Source organism: Nelumbo nucifera, chromosome 7 (assembly GCF_055504915.1).
Source record: "Nelumbo nucifera cultivar China Antique chromosome 7, China Antique-T2T, whole genome shotgun sequence".
Taxonomy (NCBI): domain Eukaryota; kingdom Viridiplantae; phylum Streptophyta; class Magnoliopsida; order Proteales; family Nelumbonaceae; genus Nelumbo; species Nelumbo nucifera.
In genome coordinates this window covers 9,191,896-9,214,021 of record NC_142655.1, presented here as the reverse complement: position 1 = coordinate 9,214,021, position 22,126 = coordinate 9,191,896, and the positions used below count along the sequence as shown (strand labels likewise).

The 22,126-nt window shown below is 31.9% G+C and overlaps 1 protein-coding gene across 1 annotated transcript; it reads left to right on the top strand.

Annotated features, from left to right (window-relative positions):
* Nucleotides 1-6,308: 6,308 nt before the first annotated feature.
* On the top strand, nucleotides 6,309-11,746 carry LOC104613454 (alpha carbonic anhydrase 4-like). The gene is made up of 7 exons (XM_010281279.3): nucleotides 6,309-6,525; nucleotides 7,015-7,232; nucleotides 9,229-9,335; nucleotides 9,496-9,598; nucleotides 10,081-10,239; nucleotides 10,314-10,367; nucleotides 11,423-11,746. The coding sequence occupies exons 1-7, from the start codon at nucleotides 6,432-6,434 to the stop codon at nucleotides 11,498-11,500; spliced, it is 813 nt and encodes a 270-aa protein (XP_010279581.1). The 5' UTR covers nucleotides 6,309-6,431; the 3' UTR covers nucleotides 11,501-11,746.
* The last annotated feature ends 10,380 nt before the right edge of the window (nucleotides 11,747-22,126 follow it).

Sequence of the window (22,126 nt, the reverse complement as noted above, 5' to 3'; positions counted from 1 at the left end):
TTCATTATAAAACATATGCTTAACTATAATTTATAAATTATAATTCTTAAGTTTTAATGTTTTATGGAATGGGAAAACCCAACTCTCCTATCCAACCATAAAACATTCATTGGTACAACTTCTAAGTGAAAATATAATTAATAATTATTTATTATTTATTTCCAAAAATTATAAAAAATAAATAAACATTATATAATATATTCAAAAAATAGTTATTAAAGGAGAAATTTCAATTGCTTTGTGGATGGATATGATTGATGATCTATAGAATTATAATATATTCAATCATTGTGATCAAATGATAAAATATAATTAATTAATTATTTTTAATTCTAAAAATATAAAAAATAAAAAAAAAATATTAAAGAAGAAATTTCAATTGCTCTATGGATATGATAGATAAATCCATAGATCTAAAATATATTTAGTCTTTATAGGCATAGAAAAAATTACATTTTCAAAATTTTTGTTAATTTATATTTTTTCCAAATATCTTCATGAAATTTCCATAAATCTAATGATAACAGAAAAAAATTGTGATTTTGAATGTAAGAAATGTAGATCAACATAAATTTAACTATTCAAGAAAAAACGAAATCACAAGATATTATAAAAAATAAAAAAATTACCTATTTTTGCCATATTTTTTCAAAATTTAAAAAATATTCAAAAAGAAAGAAAATTAATGATTCACACTTGTTTCTTGCAAATTTTTGCAAATCTAGAGACACTAGGAATGAGGTTTGGAGTTTTAGAGTTATTTGAGGGTGAAAGAAGGCTTATTTTAGGGAAAAGAAGTTTGCTTTCCCCTTTATTTTTTTTCCAGTTTTTGGCCATATCTTTTTCGTCGATATGCTACCGATACGTCTCGATACACTTCCAATACGATCCAATACCACCCAAATACAGGTCCAATATGCATGAAAAAAAGACGAAATGCCCGATTTTTATACGTATCCCGTATATTTTTTTTAAAGATACGATATGATACGCCCCGTATCGAGTATATCGTTTTGAAATTTTAAACCTTGGGATGGACTATCACCGTTGTGTAGCCTGATGGAGGAAGTGATACTTTGAAACTCATAAATCAAATTTAACTTAAATTAATAAATTTTAGATTTTCAAATTGTGTTATATAAAAGAATAACACAATTAAAAGTTTACAAGTTGGGTCAAATACTCATATTGGCATCAGGTTGAACCCTATAGGATTGGGCTTGGATCGAGTTGGGTGGTAACACCGGAGGGTCGCATTAGGGTTGAGGCAAGCCCGTACAAGAACTGATCTAGTGACATCCCTAAGTGGCATTAAATTTAGTCCAGACTTGAGCCCCACTTTGCCATCCATTTTGAAAAATCCTATGGACACACTATGAATTTCAAGTTATAGATACAACTCCCTTCTCATTCAGATTACACTGTTCAAGAGTTTGGAAGATATCCAAAGATATCTATCTACCATGGTGAATATATTAACGTTTGATGGTGGAGTTGGGATCTTCTAACCACCAAATGCTGGTCACAAAACCCTAAAATCGTACATTGGGAACATCTCTCTTTTACTCTATGTTATAATTCATGGTGAGATATCTCTATGTTATATAACCTATTGACCTGGGCGGTCTAACAATCGATCCGTTCAACGGTTTTTGGCCATTTTTTATTTTAAAAAATTTATTTTTTTTGTCAAAACAGGCTGTCCATTCCAACCGGACAATGAAACCATTGACCAAGAAACCAGTGGTCAGAACTAGAACCGGTTCTGGTCAGGCAGTGTTTCGTGATCAGGACATTTGAATCCCTTTGATGTCTTAGCTATTTGTATCGAGTTTGGATTTACTGACCACAATACATTGTTGGCCACGTCCATCTAGCTACACATTGAGAATATTAATGACTACAACACAACTCATGTCCGGCAAATTAAACTCTGGACAAGTCTGAACCTTCCTCTGAATTGGACCAATTTCATCCATACACTCCAGCACTATACCCACCACCATCCATGTTTTGCACTTCTTTCACAAGCAGTTGAAATAACGTAGGATTGGTTCTTGCAAGGAAGAAGAAAAGAAACAATTTTGTGCAAGTTTTCTGAGTCATCTTAACTTGGTTGTATCGAGGGAAAGCATCTGTGTAGGAGACAACATCCTTTGTCCAGTTGTTTTGATGTACCCACCAGACAACATTAGTGGGGGAAGGCTTTTGGGTCTTGGCATCTTTGAACTCACAAAATCTGCTTTTAAATTAGGGTAAATTGCTGAAATCTCCTCTAGAATTTGGTAATTACAGTCATTTTCCCTGAATTTTCTGACATAATTGTGGGTAGTTGTTAGAATCCTCTACAAGAGACACGGAAATGCCCAAAATACTCATATAGTTAATTTTCACCAAAATGTTTACTTTCCAAATTTTCTCCCCATATGAATCACTGGCCCAAACCTTTTCAATCTCTTCTCTGAATTAAATTATTTTCTAAATTTTTCCTTCATATCAATCACTATTTTTGTGTTATTTATAAAATTTGTATTGTTTTTTTTTTCTGTAAAAATTAGCTTCAATAGTACTTGCATGAGTATTTTGGATATTTTCAGGCCTTTTGTTAGAGGATTCTAATAGGGGTCTACTTGCAATGTGTCATAAAATTTAGAGGTGTGATTGCACTTACCAAATTTATCAAATTCCAGTGGAGGTTTCAGTAACCATCAACAATTTTAGTGGAGGATTAAGTAATTTACCCTTTTAAATTAAAGGAAAAACCCTTATTGTTGTCTTCGGCTTTTTTCTTTTTGACGCAAAAAAGGAAGAAAAAAACATAATTATAAAGATTTGGCACCTCTCCCTAAAATAAACTATATCCACACAAGCGATTACTGATTGAAGAATGTGCATTGTTGATGGATACAATAATGGAGAAGCTTTGTTCTAAGGTTCAAGATAAGAAAAAGAAAAGTAAATCCAATAAAATGGAGAAGCTTTGTTCTAATTTATAAAGGTTTAAAATAAGAAAAATAAAAGCCAATCCAGTAAAATGGAGAAGCTTTGTTCCAACTTTGTATAGCATTTGTTTAAAACAAGGCTTCTCTCTCTATCAAATTCATGCTCATATGGGTCGCACACTACATATGCTGGGTCATGTGATGGAAGTGTATTTCGTCCAAATCCCCTATGGAATTATACCAATCTAATTGATGACTTTAGTAGCTGAGATGGTCACTTGGTCTCCCTCCAAATATGAAGGTGCAATATCAAATTCGCATATAACCGCAGCTTTCAAGTTCTCCATGATAAGGTCATTGGACCTCAAGTGCACTCTTTTTTTTTGTCCCCACCCCTTATTCCCCCTGCAATAATGTGTAATATGCACCATATAAGTCTGATATAGAGCCCCCTGCAGCGCTTTAAAACCCAACCAGTAGGCTGAACCATTTTTACCTATGGGTCATGGGTCAATGGTTCGACTGTTTGGATCGGTTTGGTCAATCGTGAGTCATCAATATACATGTATACATATATTATACATAATAAATAATGTATTCTACATGTAAGATATGCATTTTTATGTCTAACTTATATTTATATTTATACTTATAACCTTTTTATAAATAAAAAACATAAAAATGAGGATTTGAGATAAAAAATGGTGTTTTTTTTGACAAAACTAGCAGGACAAAGTGTTAAATGCATAGATCTCAAAAAGTTTAGCAAAATAATAATAAAAAAAAGATCACCTCAATCAAACAACCAAGCTCAAAGTTATGGCCTCTAGAAGTTGTTGATATAATTTGAGTTGTAACTTGTGATCCAATGATCGGGCCCAATAGATCAACAAATCAATCGCCTACGGTGAACATGTTTTGAAAAAATCAACATATTTTAGTCAATTTCTGAGTTTTAGGAAATCTGAAACTGAAAATGTGCAATTCAAATGGTTCAACCATCCAGATTAACCGCGAATTGAAAACATTGGCCCCTTGTGTTTTTAACCCATATAGTGAGTAGAATTGCTGGCAATGGTAGTGGGATTTGGGATTCAGATAACCCTAATTTTTCATCTTTAAAATAGAGTTTTTATAGTTAACTTTATTAATTTTTACTAACTTATGCAAACTTATTGACATTCATATTTGAATTAGGTATGTGAATATGTAAGTGAATTGAATTTAAATCTGTGTTTTACATATCCGTTGGTCCATTTCGGATCTCTTAAATTCTTACGAATCTCTACTTCTCATATGTTACCCACTAGACGCTACATCATATGTACAATTTGTAGTGTACAACCCATCAGTGGCACTTGATTGCAATATTTGGATATTAGGCTGTGTTTTGGTTGCAGTGCAATTTTATTTGTATTAGTATAAATGTAAACGAGTGCAAATAAAAAAAATGCAAATTTTCATTTAATTATGTTTTGTTTTACCTTATTCTGCTTTATGTCTTAATTTACTTCATTTGTATTGTAATCAAACAAAATAAACTAAAATTTAAAATAAAAATAGGTCAAAATTTACATTCAAATCATTTGCACTTCCTTGATTTTGCATCAGTGCAAATTTATTTGTATTGTAACCAAACACAACATTAAGGGTGATCATCTAAAACTGAAAAAGTAAAAAGGAGATTAATGGCAATATACAATCCAATGTAGCTTTTAATTCATGCATAAATGACCTATAGTTCCCGCAAGAAAAAGCAAAAGTTGAAAGAGTTAAAAAGGCTCACAGTAGACCAAAAAGGACAAGGTTTAAAGCAGTAAGAAATGACCTAAGCACTTGAATTTAACAATGGATGTTTCACTAAACAAAATGGAATGGCAAAACAAAATTCATAGAGGGCAAGGGTTAAAGTAGTAAGAAATGACCTAAGCACTTAAATTTAACAATGGGTGTCTCACTAAACAAAATGGATTGGCAAAACAAGATTTATGTATCCCACCCATGGTTTTCCAACTGTTATTGACTCGGATGGTCAGACCGTTTGACCCAAAAAACAGTTGAGACCGGTTCTATTTTTACCCCAAGCTGCTTTTTGCCCAAATACCGTTGACTTGATCAATAATCCACTGCGGGCGATTAAACTGTAAACCCATTCGACCTGGATAATGTTTTTTGGATGGTTTTTTATTTCAATTATCTTTTTTATTTTATAACTTTTAAATTATCACGGGCTGATCCATTCGGACTAGATGGTTGAAGTACTGACTCGAAAATCAATTGCTAAAGCTGTTCCAGTTCTAAGTCAGTCTTTAGAACATTGATCCCACCACCTCATATGATTGCTAAAAGGCTTAGATGATAATGATGAAGATTATTCAATTAAAAAGCTTGAGATTGGATGACATCAACTGAAGAAACTTTTGATGCATGCTGAGATATTGGGCTGCAGTTGATTGGGAGAGTTGTTTGATGAGTTGGCTTTAATCGGGCCTGATACTTACAACCTGAGACCAAACCCATGGACCTCAAAATAAAACAGGCTGGGCCGAGTTATCCGGCCCATGAATAAGTTTATTTGAAAGTGATTTAGAGAAATAAAAGAGAAAAAAGAGAAATAAAAGGATAGACAATAGACATGGGGACACATGACCCATAAGCCCAATAGGTAAATCGACTATGACAATCAAGGCCTTGACTGGGCATAATGTCAACTATCCAAATGCATGTATTTTTGTTGTAGGGGATCAAAAGTACTATTTATTCAAAAAAAAAAAAAATCTTTAGTCTTTAATGAATTGTTAGAGGTTATTTTTGTCAGTTTGTTTTATAATTTTGAAATTTTTATAAAACATGATTAATTTGTAGGATAAATTGCAAATTACTACCCAGTCTCACTTTAATATTTAAACTTTAAAATGTGTCATTGTAATATTTAAATACAAAAACTGCCAATTTAATACCTGCGGTTAGCGATCGATCAGTTGTTTGTATCGTGTGATGATACGTGGGACTTAGGCCCCGTTTGGTTTACCGGAATAGAGGTCTGGAACCGAATGGAATGGTTCTTTGGTATAAGGGCATAAAGTGAGTAATGGTGCCCAATTGCAGTAAAAAGAGATATAAATATAGTTTTTGGAAATTTCAAAATCATGCTTTTCTATCTAAATGATATTTGTGTCCTTTCACATATCATTCAGTTAACGATTTTGGACTAAACTGGTCATTTTTGAGAGTTCAAGTGGTGTGCGATGGTAGTTTTGAAATTCGGGTACTCAATTGAGATTAATCAAAATACAAAGTACTAATATGCAATTTACCATAAGTTTTATTAATTTTCGTAAAGAAACAGCTCAACAAAGGGAAGAAGAGATGCCGAAAGGTCTTCCAACTTCAAGGTTGCGTCCATCTGCTCCCCTTTAATCGGTACTCTTGTCGACTCTCTCACTTGCATTCTTCTTCAAGAGACTGAAAAGTGGAAACCATCAAGGCATGGCCACCCAAACCAACCTTCTCCTTGTCCTCCTTACCTCTCTCCTTCTCTCTTCCCTTCCAATCACTACCAGAGCTGCTGCATCTGAGTTGGGTAATGTCCTCTCCACAGGCATCTTCGACAGAAACTCTTTTTCTGTGCCATTTTCGGCTCATACTGTTTCTATGTTTTGTTCAAACTGGTAGCATTCAAGGGGTTGTAATCTTGTCTGCAGCTCAACCACTCCTCTTCTGCAAATTCGGTTTTCCCTTGAAAGCTACCCGTTTTTTCTACTCTTCATTCCATGTTGCTGAGATATGTTTCCTATACAGATTTCTCATTTTGTAAATTTACTCGTGATTTCATCATCCTACCCCATCCGGAAATGCAGTGGTGTCTTTTGTTTCTTGCCCAATCCGAAATGTGGTTACCTCTGAACTGGATTTCTTAATGCAAACCCTCCCAACGATCTCGGGAATCGAAACAAAACAATACCCAGATTCTTGTTTCACTTCTTTCATGCTGTTTCTATCCACCTTTCACTTATTTTCTACATCTCTTTCCTTTGGGAGAAATTTTAATGAATGACTGAAAAAATTGCAGAGGATGAACATGAGTTTACTTATGAGGAAGGGAGTGAGAAAGGACCGGAGCATTGGGGAGAGATCGACCCACATTGGAGAGTTTGTGGAAATGGAGAAATGCAATCTCCCATTGATCTTCTGGACAAGAGAGTGGAAGTAGTTTCTGGTTTAGGAAAATTGAAGAGGGATTACCGACCAGCCCCTGCTGCAGTGATGAACAGGGGTCATGACATTATGGTAAGTAAAAAGTTGAACAATTTATGCTTTTACAACTTTATTTTCTCTTTAGAATTAATGATTCTTTATATGAAACAACATTGGAAACTACTGCAATCTCTTAAATCTATCCAATGCATGTGCTCATGGATTTGGATCAGTGAGCCTAATTAGGCCCTAACAAGCTGATCGCTGTGCCCCCACCCCCACGGCCATTGGTTACTAGCCAATAAGGGGGTGTTAACGTAGATGAGAAATTGGGTGGTTTATTTTCATCCACATCACACCCTAACGACTTAGTTGTTTTTAACTGTAGACAAAGAAGTGTGGATTGAACCACACTACACCCTATAGGCATTCTACAAGGTGTGGTTCATTTCAGTCCACACCATGTGTTTTGATAACATGCATCTCACTTACAGTATGTAGGGTTGTAATCAGATTCGACTTCAATCCGATGCATCCTATCTGATTATTGAAAACCTGCATCTTAATCTGACAGGATTTAAAGGTTCATATTTGAATTCGAATCCTAACAGACTCAGATCGGATTCGGATTTAACTCGACTCTGCTTTAAATTTTTAAAATACCAGAAATTTTAAAAATTTAATTATTTTCAACTTCTATATATAATAAATTAATGTAAATATAACATACTAAATTTATTATATATAAATTCATATATAATATAATATTATAAAATATATATTTATAATTTTAAGTATAATTATATATTAAAATTAATAAATATTACAATATAATCATATATGGATGGGGTCAAATTTGAATCCGATCTGATTACATAAATACATCATCCAAATCCAAGATAATCGGATTGAATGTTGGATGGGCCTTGGATTTTTGGGTGTTAATAAGGAAAAACAATATTTTATTTTATAAAAATAAAAAAAAATATTAGGTTGCCAAGAGTACTAATTTTATATAAAAATAATAATTCATAAAATATATACATATTTAATTAAAAATTAATAACATATACACATTAAAAAATGTACATAACATTAAATATTATATAACACGAAAGAAGTAATACTTTATTTTGTAATAATATACATAATTAGGGGTGCAAATGGATCAGATCATGATCCGATCCGAGTTCCAATCCTATCTGGCTGAATTCGGATCACCCCTGTTTGGGATCTTCGGATCAGATTTGGATCACCCTCTATCTGATTCGAGAAGATTTGATCCGATCTACATTATATATTTATTTATATAAATATACATATAATGCATATATGCATGTTATTTACTTATTAATAAATATATTATTTATATTGTATTTTTGTAAATTTGTTATATTATTTATTTTTTATAAAAAACATGTATATATATGATGAAAATAATTAAAAAATACTTGTATTTTTTTGTTTTTCTTTATTTAAATTGGTATATTTTTTCTTTTTATAATTTACTAATTTTTAAAGAAAACATATCGGAATGGATCGGATCAAATTCGAAGATCCGATTTCCCAATCGGATTCGAATTCAGATCCCTACCTAGCAGATCCGGTCGGATCTTCGGATTGGATTGGATCTACCATGAACAATGTAGGATTGGATTAGAATATACCCTAATTTTAATTCGATCCGATTCGTTTGCATCCTTATACATAATAAAAAACAATGTTTTGAAAAATGACCCAGAATCAGAACCGTTCTAGCCACTGGTTCTCAAGTTAATGGTTCGACTGTTAAGTTTGAAAGAACGACCCGTTTTAACAACAAAATTAAAAAATTATAAAAAACTATTTGAAATAATAAAAATGGTCAAAAATTATTGAATGGGTTAAATGGGTCGACGGTTTGATTGCTTGGGTCAACAGGTTGTTGACCAATTCAACGGTTTTTGGGCCATTAGATTAAGCATGTTAAACCAACAGAGATGATTAACATACACAGATAAATAACCCTTTTCTTTCGTTGATGTATTATTATTTTTGGTAACTTTTCTTTGATGAATCATTCATTATTGAGGTAAATTATTATGTTCAGATTGAATGGAAAGGAGATGCAGGGAAAATCAATATAAATCGGACAGATTACTACCTGAAGCAGTGTCACTGGCATTCACCTTCTGAGCACACCTTCAATAAGTCAAGGTGGATTCCTTTCTTTTACTTTATTTTATTATCTCTGATTTTGTTTATTAATTAAAATAAGTTATATCCAAGATTCTGTTTTCCTGTTTCTTCTCTATTTTTGAGTTTTCTTTAAATGAGACATGTGCCCAAGTTGTCTCCATTGTATTTTCTCTTGCAGATACAACCTGGAGTTACACTTGGTTCATATTAATTCATCTGGGAGGATTGCTGTTATTGGAATTACTTACAAATATGGAAGACATGATCCGTTCCTTGCGAGGGTAAGTAGTGAGGTCTGAGGTGTAGCTTCTTTTAGTTTATTTGCTTCCTTGCAAACATCCACACATACTTGGGTTGGCTTCATACACTTCTACATACAAAGGCACATTAGATTCCGTGTATTTAAGTGGTGATGCAGTTGGCAAACTACTACAGTTGACTTGAATGAGACATGACATTATCAAACCTTGTTTATTTAAGATTGAAGGGAGGAATAATGAAGTCCTGTTCTAGTGGTGTCACATGGTAGATGGTACTAACTCAAGCCAGCAATACTTTTTATTATATTATTTAATAAACTCATCTAAACCTTGTCCCAACTAATGAAGTCCTGTTTGTGGGTTTTGAATGTTTCATATGTTAGAAGTCATCCTCAATGGCCTATCTTTCAATTAAACCTTGTAGGAAATGCTGTTTTTGGATAAGGGGATCTGCTATTTTGATTTTTCCCTTCACTTGAAATGTCTTTTTTTTACTCCTGCAGCTTATCCCTTACTTTGGGTCAGTTGGATCAGTAGAGAATGATGTGGGGATCATTAATCCTGGTGATATTAAATTTGGGAGCAGAAAATATTACAGATATATGGGATCACTTACTGTTCCACCATGCACAGAGGGAGTTATTTGGACTATGGTGAAGAAGGTACTGGTGTCTACAACTTTTTCTTTTCATCAAGTGTCCATCACAGGCCACTAAATACCCTTTTGATTTTGTAGGTGAGAACAGCTTCAGAGGAGCAAGTGAGGGCTATCAGGGATGCTGTTCATGATGTAAGTTTCTTAAAGCCCGATGAAAACTAACTGAAAGCCCGGTGGTCAGAATCAAATGGTGCATCATTTGGATGAGACATAGGGGTTTTGGTGGTCTCTGTGTATCAATTGTTTTCATCTCTGATTAGTCCTTTCTCCTATAAGTACTAGGCAAGGTTCAAAATTTCGTCATGGATCATTGTATCAGTATTGGGCGTATTGTATTGTTCTGGTAGCACCCCCGTACCTAAATAAACCTGATATGCAAGGTTCATGCGTATTGGTCTTCGTATTTGAAGAGTCTGGATTTGCTTCTCACAGAGCACTCTTCACACCAACCTCACAGCATTTGCAGCCGCACATCGGGTGCATCATTTGGATGAGACATGGGGGTTTTGGTGGTCTCTGCATATCAACTATTTTCATCTCTGATAAGTCCTTTCTCCTATAAGTACTAGGCAAGGTTCAAAATTTCGTCATGGATCATTGTATCAGGATGTACTGGGCGTATTGTATTGTTCTGGTAGCACCCCCATACCTAAATAAACCTGATATGCAAGGTTTATGTGTATTGGTCTTGGTATTTGAAGAGTCTGGATTTGCTTCTCACAGAGCACTCTTCACACCAACCTCGCTGCATTTGCAGCTGCACATCGGGAACATCTCCTGTACTTGTAGAATGTTATTCATGGGGAGATGTTCCCAACCTGCAGATGCAAAGTGCTGTGAGGGGCAAATCCAAATTTGTATTTAAAACCTTGGCAATAGGAGATAATAGTAATACAGATGCATTATAATTTAATACTTGATAAGAAAACCAGTAATGAAGGCAAAAATAAGAATGATAGAGATCTGATAAATGTTTCAATATTTGAATTTTGGAATTTATTAAAAAGGCCATTACCCAATGTTGGTTCTATCACTTGCCAGCCCGATTGCACCAAGTAATGGCCCATAATTTTAGAATTTTATTGTGACAAAAACATTTGTACTTACCATTAAGTGGCTTTTTAGTTTATTTTCTTATATGCTGGTTATCAACATTGGATTTTAATGCTATTAATTTCTTTGCTCAGGGTTTTGAACAAAATGCAAGGCCTACTCAACAACAAAATGGAAGAACAGTTCTCTTATATACCCCGGGCCCTTTGTGAACGGTGGAGGTTCTGCTTAGACTGAAGCCTGAAATCCTGAAGATAAAATGTTTGTTTATTATACCAGTTAAAGTAGTTCAAATCTCATCATCATTATCATGAGCTTGATCTTGATTCATGTTAATGGGCTTCATAGAATGGTGGAGATCATTTTTAAGAGTTGCATATGACCGAGCTTGGATTTATGTAATGTAGATTTATAAATTATCATGAGCTTGATCCTGAACATCAAATCACAGGATTCCATATCATGTGCAAATGTCGTACGTGCAAAGAATGTTGACGGACCTCAAACACCCTTTTGGCCCTTTTCCTATTAAACATTAAAAATTAAATGAGAAAGAAAGACAGAACAGTGTAAACAGATTTATCATTTACCCAGAAGAGACGTGAGGGTGAGGGGTTTCCATAAATCCTATCTTTTTCCCAATTCCCTCCCTGCCTCCATTGGTACCACCGTCTTCTACTCTGCCGGTACCACCAGTTTCAATAGTTATTACCTCTCCTCCACTGGGTAATGGTGCCATACGAGGAACAGTTTATCCTCCGTCCAACAGATGCTACACTGTCTTACCACCTCCCAACCCCTCCCTCCTCAGGCCTAGTCCAATTTCATCTGGTTGAAGACTTTCTTTTATTTTCTCAATTGGTCTCTCATTTGTCACCGCTCTCTCTACGGAGATAGAAGTAAAATTCATAAATAATAATTAGATTAGATTTGTAGACCTACAATTTTGCACAATGGAAAAGAACTTAGGAGTACCAATTTGTTTATGTACAAGCATTTTGATTTGATAGTGAGGTTGATATTGATTTTTTTATTCTTTCTACAAAGTTATTATATTTTCTTTTTTTATCTTTAATTTTTAAAATGCAAATTAAGATGGTTCTTTTATTTATTTTTTATTTTTTTATGTTTGGAAATATCAAAAAAGTTTATGGTGGTAGAACGGTGGTTCTAAGAAACAGAATGGAATGAGGATTTGAGAATCCTCCAATTCACCAACCATGTGTTGTGGGGTTGTGGAAATTAATACAGAAAGCCATAATACGGTGGGTGGTGGCAGTCTGGCAGAATAGAGAACACCCGCTTAATAAAACTTTTAAAAGGAATCAGCTTCATGTTTCAGTAAATTACATGGAATGGTTGAATTTGAAATTGAAATCACAATGTCTCATTGGAAAGAATTTTTATGTCACATGTCCGATAGGAAACAAAAAGGGTAGTGCTGGTGAGGAAAAAGGGTTTGCCTGTGAAAACATTAAAAAGATGACTCTTATTATCCTCCACCAAATTTGTTTCTCACGGATGGGCTAGATGGTCAAAACTTATTTTTTTTATGACTAAATTTCTAAAATAATTAAATAAATGAAACAAACATCTTGAGACATCCGTTAAATTGGTCGCACATGTGCAATACTCATAATGTGTGTTGCTAATGTGTCATGATATGTTTGATGTACAGAAAGTTGTATAGAACGGCCTGTGCAGGAGATCCAGACTCAGTTTCTCATCTCCTGTACTGTATAAGTTGAGTATTTTGGTGTTGTAAAGACCTGAAACTCATGTCTGTTTTGGCAAATATGGGTGAAGTAATTAGAGACCATTGGGTTATGAATGACCCATATGAAGCATAAAACGAGGGTCAATATGACCTGTTACTGAAACCCAAATCGCATTTGTCTAAAAGCTTTCACTCATGTGTGGGACGTATTAGTCTCTTACTAGATTGGATTGGTATCAATGACATACTCCATAAATAGAGTGTAGTACACAGATGTGCCATGTCCAATTCGAACCATTGATTAAATGGGGCTCCTGATCTCTAGAATTGTCATGTTATTGATAAGCCAATTCCGAATGTTTTTTTTTTCTTTTTTTTAACGAGTCTGATTGTTTGAGATTTATATGCCTTATGTTGTTGCTATATTTTTCTAATTTCATAAAGCACTAATTAAAGTAGAAGTTGACCTATGACATATTTCCAATTAAGTAAAACCTTGATTCCCTGAGTAAGAGCAATGAATTTACTTTGCTTTATAATGCTTTTATTAAATAATTTAAAAAATTATTAATGCTATTTATTTTTAAGTGGGTTTCATTTTTTGTTAAATATTTTATTTATATATTTTTATTAACTTAACTCAATTTTTTTAAATTTGTATTAAATTTACGAATTAACTTAAAAAATGAATCAAACACAGAGAGAACTTGGACTTCACAACTAAAATCTTTGAACCGATTACAAATAGACTTCACAGTTCACACTACTAAATATTGAATCAATCACAAACAATGTATAAAAACAAAATATGAACTCAAAATTTTTAATATTGAATCACTTGCCTGTGAAATCTGGCACACAATTTGATTTATACAAAAAATGAGTAAAAAAATTAAATCAAAGATAAAGAGAATAAAAGGCTGAATAAAAAATAGAGAACTTCAACCACTTACCTATGGCAAACGACCTGATATGCATAATGGTTTCTACACATGGAAGAATCACACCTTATATAAACAAAAAATTATTAGACATTAGAGACAGTTTCTACAACTCAAGGATCATTTGAACTCCCTCATTGCATGCTTACGATTAGGAATTCTTCCTCTCCCTCATTTTGTGTTCAGAACATGCACTACTAAGGTTGTGTTTGGAAGCGGTATAAAATCTGTTTCGATGTAATTTTATACCGTGGTCCACTTTTGTATGTGTTTAGATGGGATGCAAATAAAGATTCATTATCGATGTAAATCATCATTTAAATCTATTTTTACATCGAAAAAACCGATGTAAAAGTTGTGCAAACTCTCCATTAGTGTAAAAAAGTGAAAAGTAATAACGTTTCTTTTTCCACTTCTTCACCTCCATTGAAGAACAGGTCCCACTTCATTGCCGATGAGTTCCAATTACCATTGTGGTTACAAACACCGTATGATTCTCTCTTCTTTTCACTTACTCTCCCTCTCTTTCTCTCTCTCTCTCTCACACACACACATTGAAGAACTGCTCTAGGGCTGTTCATAAGAAGGCCCAACCCGACCAAACTGACCAACCCGGACCGATCCAATCCGAGTTGACCAGGTTTTCATCAGCACCGGTTGGTTTTGGGTTGTACAAATTCATAAACTGATGGTTCGGGTCGGTTTCAGTTTTTTTGTGTGAAAACCGAAACCGATCTGAACCGAATCGACTTAGTTCCTACTTAACTAAAAACTGAAATATCTGAAAATATATATTCCAATATCTATATCTAAAAAATATATATTATGAAATATGTCAGATATATATTTCTAGAAAATATATATTCCAATATATTTGTATGTATATTTTTGTTTATATATATATATATATATTTTTTTTTTTTAAATACATATTTCAGTTTTAAATATATTTCCAGAAAACTAGGTGGCCATGGGGGGCATAGATGAACTTAGAGCCAAAACCGACCCAAACCAACTCAAACCGATCAGGTCGATTTTGCTTAACACTGAGTCAGTTTCAATTTGCATCTCAGATAACCCGACCAGGTCGGGTTGGTTGGAAAAACCTCAGTAAACTGACCCAACTTGACCCGTAAACAGCCCTAAACTGCTCCTGCTTCATTGTGTGCAAGTTCTAGTTGCCATCGTGGTTACAAAAATCGTACGGCCCTCTCTTCTTTCCACTCCCCCATCTCTCTCTCTTACACACACACCCAAAGAAATACTTCCGCTTCATCGCCGACAAGTTCTAGTTACCATCGTGGTTACTAGATCTGAATTTATAGTCCTTTCATCGACTTCTGACTTCGGCCGATCTGTGTAAGTTTGTAATATCTGAATTTATAGTTCCTATTTTGAACTCTGCCAATCTGTATAATTTTAATATAGATTTATAGCTTTGTTCTGTACAGTTCCATTAGCTTCTACATCTGAATTTGTAGTCATTGTTCCAAACGCATATAAGAGATATATTAATGTTTTACACTCTTCTTCCAAACGCAGAAGAGTGTAAAATAGGCAATCTACTGGTTCGCCTTTTACACTAACACGTCTAACTGGATTGTTTTTACATCAATGGACTTTTACGTTTACACCGCAAACAAACATAGCTTAATGTTTAATCATCCATTTTGTTCTTTGCTCTAGATCTAGATGTGAAAATAATTAACTAAAATCACAGTTTCATTCATCATAATAATAAAAAACAAATTAGTCCAATACCATGAATAGAAATAAAAGAATGAATTGATAAGTTATTCAATAAAAGATAAATCACTAAGAAATTTATTTCAACCACTTCAAGTGTTACCAACGATGTTTCTTACGGATTTCAATAATCTATTTTCTATACGCACAACAAATTTTGTCCCGTATATGCCAAAAAACAACAAATTCTATCCAATGCAACATCGACATCGAGGCATTTCGTTCCTCCTTGCATCCCATCTTCATCCTCAACCAATCATCATGGTGTTTGAAAGCGTGTGTGTTTTTTGGGATCGATTTAAAAAAAAATGTTTATACTTCCAAGACTCATTTTTTACAAAAACAAACGTTTTTGCCACATAGACAGTGAGCAAATACTATACTGTTTGGTAAGGTGATTTTCATCACCGTTTTTCATGTATATGCTGACAGGTAAGCATCGCATAGGATACACATCAGTCAACCGTTTCATGCATTGGTGGGATTCCGATTTTCGAACCATACCCAATTTTTTAATAATCAAATGAACCAAACAATAAGATATATGGACATTTATTGAAATGGCTATATGGATCCGATGTGATACCATTTTTTTAAAAAAATGGCTACAATTCCAAACATCCCCCATATTATTGCTGTATAGAACTAAAACAAGCCCCGAGTGGTGCTACAATTCCCACTGCTTGAGTCACCGTTGCTGGTGAGGTGGTGAGAATGGTTGCCACCAGCGGAGCAAAGATGAGAGGAGAGATCCGGACGGTAGGGTTTTGGCAATGTTGAGACAGGAAATTAAAATGGGATGGACACATGAGAAGGATGAAAGCGTGTCTCAACTTGGTGCTGTTGGTACTTGGTAGGTCGTTGATAGAAAATTCGGACTCCATTAAAATAGTTGTAGTTGTTGACGTCTAGAAGATCACAATGGAGCACCTATTCATAACTGTGAGGGACGTGAGTGAAGATTTCTGCATTGTAAAGGACCAAAGAGAGTTCGGCTTTTACCAGGGCAAGTCGGTGCTTGCACCTTTCGAGCAGCCCTTACATTGGGAATATTTCCTATGAAATAAATCACATAATTATGGAGATATTCGCAATACAAGACTGTAAAGGCTGTTGAAATGGACTTTGCCCTAACTGAAGTCGGACTCGACCAAGGGAAGAGTTTCACCCTTTCTTCGTGGTGAGCTGCCCTGCCTTATGTTTTTGGTCCAAAATGTGAAGGACGAAGGGAAGACGGATAGAGAGGCATTGTGTCCAAAATAATGAGAGACGAAAGATGATATATAGAAAGGGTGATGGATGAAATAGATAAGAACGGATGGTGCTATTTTGTTTCAAAATAGTGAGAGGGAGGAAGGAGGATGGGAAGTAAAGGACGACAGGAAGAGCAGAGTGATATGGCTCTCGATGGAGAGATGCGTGCATGGCTTGGTTTGATAGATTTCCTTTCTAATTTTAATATAATACTATCAGGGACCCGTGCGATGTACGAGAAAATCTGAAAGATTTAATAATTTTATTTACTATTAATTAATATTAAATTAATAATCAAAATGTATTGTCAATTAACTAAAAGTATTCAAAGTTATTGTTAATATCTAAAATTTCAATGTATTTTCATTAATTTTAATGCTGATTTACAAAAAATATTTTTTGTTAATTTAAATAAAATTTTGATTAACTTTAAATAAATAAAAATAATTACAAAAGCTAACATTTTTATTAATTTCACTAATAATTAAGAATTATATAGGAATGACAACAGGGTGGGTTCAGGGCAGGGCACCCCATCCCTGTCCCTTCCCCTGCCCCATAGTCAAAACACTCTACCCCATCCTCGCCCCGTCCGGCCATTCCTAGTGTCAGGCGGGTTTAGGGCAAGGCAACCACTCCTCAATGTTGGGCAAGTTCAAGGGCAAGGCACCCCACTCCTCGTCAAGGATGGGGAATCCTCGAATTTCCCAGGCCCGTCCCCAGTATTGGGTTCTGCATTTTAAATTTTCATTAATTTTGTCATGTTTAATGTTCATTATGCATAGGTTTCAACTCAATATCTAATAATATTATTAAAAGTTTGATACTCAATTAGACTTCGAATATGATTATCCCTGATAATGTGTGGGCATGGTGCATATCTTAGCTATACCTAACTCAAAAGAAAATAATTTTTTAATCCTGCAAATTTATAGATCTAATAGTTGCTTATGTTATAAATGATTTGTTACTTCTTATTAATTATTAAAATATTGTTAGATATTAAAATATGTAATTATTAAATTACTATATTTATTAAAATACAGTAATTTCTAGAAATTATCATATTTTTAGAAATATTGCTAATTTCTTGGCTAAAACTAATTAAATATAATTTTCTACTATTTATAGATTAAATTATAATTACTGTTAATTATAGTTTAAAAATAATTATTGTTAATTATATTACTATTAAAAATTAAAATGCATTATTATTTTCATTACTATTTAGTATTTTTTTGCAATAAAATAAAATAAATTTATTTTTAATTATTTTTAGTATTTCTAATAAGCTTTAATTTTTCAGAATTTTCGGATTTTTAATTAATTTTTGGTGTTTTTTTCTTTATTATTCAGTAATTTTTGCATATGAGTACTTTTCAATAAGTTTTAATATTTTCAGCATTTATTTTTGCATACTAGTCACTACAAAATTAATTTGCATTTGCTTTCAGTAAAAATAAATTAAAGAACTAAATAAATACCATAGTTAATAAAAATATAACTAATTTTCAATGTTTTTTAATACTTTCTGGCTTGGGTATTTTTTTAATAATTTTTTGGTATTTTCTAATAATAAATATTATTAATTATAATTTTTAATTATTTTCAGTAAATACCCTTATTAATATAAAATATCGTTAACTTTCAAAAATTTTTAATTATTTTTAGTATTTTAATTATGTTTAGGTATTTCAAAATTTTCCAGATTTTTAATTAATTATTGGTAGTTTTTCATTATTATTCAGTAATTTTTGCATGAGTAATTTGGTAATAAAATACTGTTAATAAAACTTGTTCTACATTTTAAATTTTCATTAATTTTTATCATTTTTAATGAGTTCATTATGCAAAGTAAATGTCTCAACTCATAAAAGTTATTAATTAATTAAAAATGCATTAATTCAAACTTATCTAATAATATATTATTAAAACTATCAATTAATATTTAAATTAATATATTTAAATTTCTTATTTTTAATTAATTGTTGGTATTAATAATGGCTTTGGTTAAAAAATTTCCCAATTCGACCAAGTTGGATCAATTTTAGTTTGGCCATTTGTAAATCAACCAAAATCGAACAACCTAACCAAGGATATATATTAATATTTTATTTTTTAAATATGATTTTTAATATGAAAAAGTGAGAAACTTCTCACATTTCTTAGTCTAAATTGTTTTATTTCATAAATCTAATTTTTAAATTTATTTTTTTAATAATACACTATATTTTTTTAAAAATAAATTTAATTTTTAAGTTTAAATCTTTTGAACTGGCTGACCTTTTGTGAAAATCGACCCAAACCGATAAACTTGAGTGGGTCAGTTATCACAAAAGGTCAATTGGTTTCAACTGACCAACTCCCTAACCTAATTAGGTTAGTTGGTTTCAACTGACCAACTCCCCAACCTAACCAGGTCAATTTGGCTGGCCAAATAGCCAATGGTCAGATTGAGCCAACTCATGAACACTCATAATTTTAGCTAAATTAGTAGTCTTATCTTCAATAAATAACAATAGTTTAAAATCTAATAATTATTGAATATTTATAGCAAAAATACATAATTATTGAAAATATATTGATAATGCAAAAATACAATAATTACAAAAATACAATAAGTACTAAAAATATATTAACTTAGTCAATAAATAGTATAATCTCAAATAATAGTTTAATCTCTAATAAATATTAATTAATTAATAAGTTATAACAAAAATACAATAAATTAAATTTAAAAAATTCAATAATAGTAGTTTAATCTCCAATAGTTATTGAAAGTTTTCTCTTAAATAACAAAATAAAAAAAATCTATACACAGAACCATTGAAAATACATTTATCACAAAAAACAATAAATAATTACTAAAATACAATAAATATTAATTTTAGTATATATAATTATATAATAAATACAAATTAAGAGTTTAAAATTATTATTAACAAATCAATTTTTGGGAAAGTTATTTTCTCGAATTATTACTTGATATAAGTGAAATTAGTTATTTACAATATTGTGTAAAAATATTAAATTATTATTAATTTCAATATTATGTTATAATTATTTTTTTACTTTTTAGATTTTTTTACATTTATTACATAACTTCATTATTTTAACTATTTAGAATCTAGTTATGTTAAGTATTTTGTTATTTAAAATATTTAGTTATTTAAATACTTAAAGAGTATGTGAAATATATAAATTTTAAAATGTTAATTATTTATTGAATTTAATTATCCCTAAAATCATAATTTATATTATTATTACATAATTTTCTTTTTTAATTTTGTAATATATTAAATTATTATTAATTTCAATATTATGTTATAGTTGTTTTTCTACTTTGAAGAAATTTTTTAAATTTATTACATAATTCCATTATTTTAACTATTTAAAATCTAGTTATGATAAATATTTAAATAATCTATAAAATATTTAAACTTTTTTTGTTATTCAAATTTTATTTATTTAAAGCTATTAAATGTTATTAAATATTTGAAAACATTTAAATCGATAATCCAGAAAAACATAATTGAAATTGTGAGTACATAATTTCGTGATATATTTTGTAAAAATATAATTTTTTTTTGTGTTTTTAATAAATATTTTGAAGTTATTATATATTTTTGTTAGAATATTTAAATAATTCTTAAATCTTTTACTACAAAATTTCTTTAGATAGATATTGATAAAAAGTAGGGGAGAGGATAGATTGGAATTAGAGATAATTTAAGAGAGAAACTCTCTACTAATTTAGAGATAAATTTGGAGGTAAATAGGAATTAGAGATAATTTTAAAGAAAGTGGGGGAGAAAGTTTAGGAGAAGAGATTATTTAGGTTCTGGAAAATTGCATCTCACTCGTTGTTTAAAAAATGACATGGAATAAAAAAATAAAAAATTCAAAAAAGAAGATAATTTCTTCACTGCCTTGTCTCTCCCACTCCCTCTGTCTCTCAATCTCCCTCCCTTCTCTCACTCTCATGGTCATCTCTCAATCTCCCACTCCCACTCTCTCTGCTTCGGTTTGTAGCAAAATCAAAACCTCTCTCTATTGTTCTCCCTCAATCCTTCTCATTCTTCCCCCTCACTCTCCCTCTCGATCAAAATCTCCTTCTCCCCCAATCTCTATCGTTCTCCAATTTGTGTAAATTTTATAGCCAAGAGTTTCTTATGCATTTTATTAATTTGGTGGAATAATTTTTGAACCATGCCAAGTTGGTCTCATGTTCTTTTATACGATCTGATTAATACCATATAAGTGTGTAAGAAAATAAAGAAATGAGAGAAGGAGAGGGAGAGAAACTGGGGGAGAACAATATAAATTAAGGGAGAAGGAGAAATTAATCGAGAAAGAGAATGAGAGAGATTGAGGGAGAATGATAGGTAGAGAGAAAGAATGAGAGAAATTGATATAGAGAACATAAATACAGAAACCAAAAACCATTTTTATTTATTTTCAAATCACATAATCGTTGGGCAGATAAAGATGACTGTGAGTGAAAGAGTGTGAGGGAGACTGAGAGAGACAAAAACTAAAAACTTTTTTTTTTTTAATTTTCCAATCACCCAACATTAGAGGGCAATTTCAATATAAGTTTTTTATTGTGTCTAATATGGATTAAGAGTCCCATGTTGGCAATAAACACATAACCCTTCGATGACATAGCAAGGGCTTTTATAACTTAAAATGTAGAGCCATTTGTTAGAGTTTTGTTGGTTTATGGACCAACTTGTAACCAAATTTTAAGTGTACAACCGACTCCAATTATAATCTTCCCTAATTTAAAACTAATCTAAAAGCAATGCTATTTCTTATCTAGATAGTGGGTCAATGATCCAACTTTTCAAAAAACACATGATGTCATAATTCAATAATAAATATTTAAGTTTATTTTTAATCATATTGTTATTTTTTTTAATTTTCAATTTCTATCTTAACTATGATATATCTAAAATTCAAGTAATTAATATGAAGAAAAATTTCTCACGTGCAATGTATGTGCTTAATTACTAGAGGTAGATAGATAGAGAGTACCCGCTTTTTATATTGTATATATTTATACAATATATATTATTAATATAAAAAATCAAACTAGTCAAAAACTGAAACTGGTAGACCGGTTAATTGGTGGTACTGATTTGGAAAAATAAAAAACCGGTAGTACCGGTTTGGTTTGA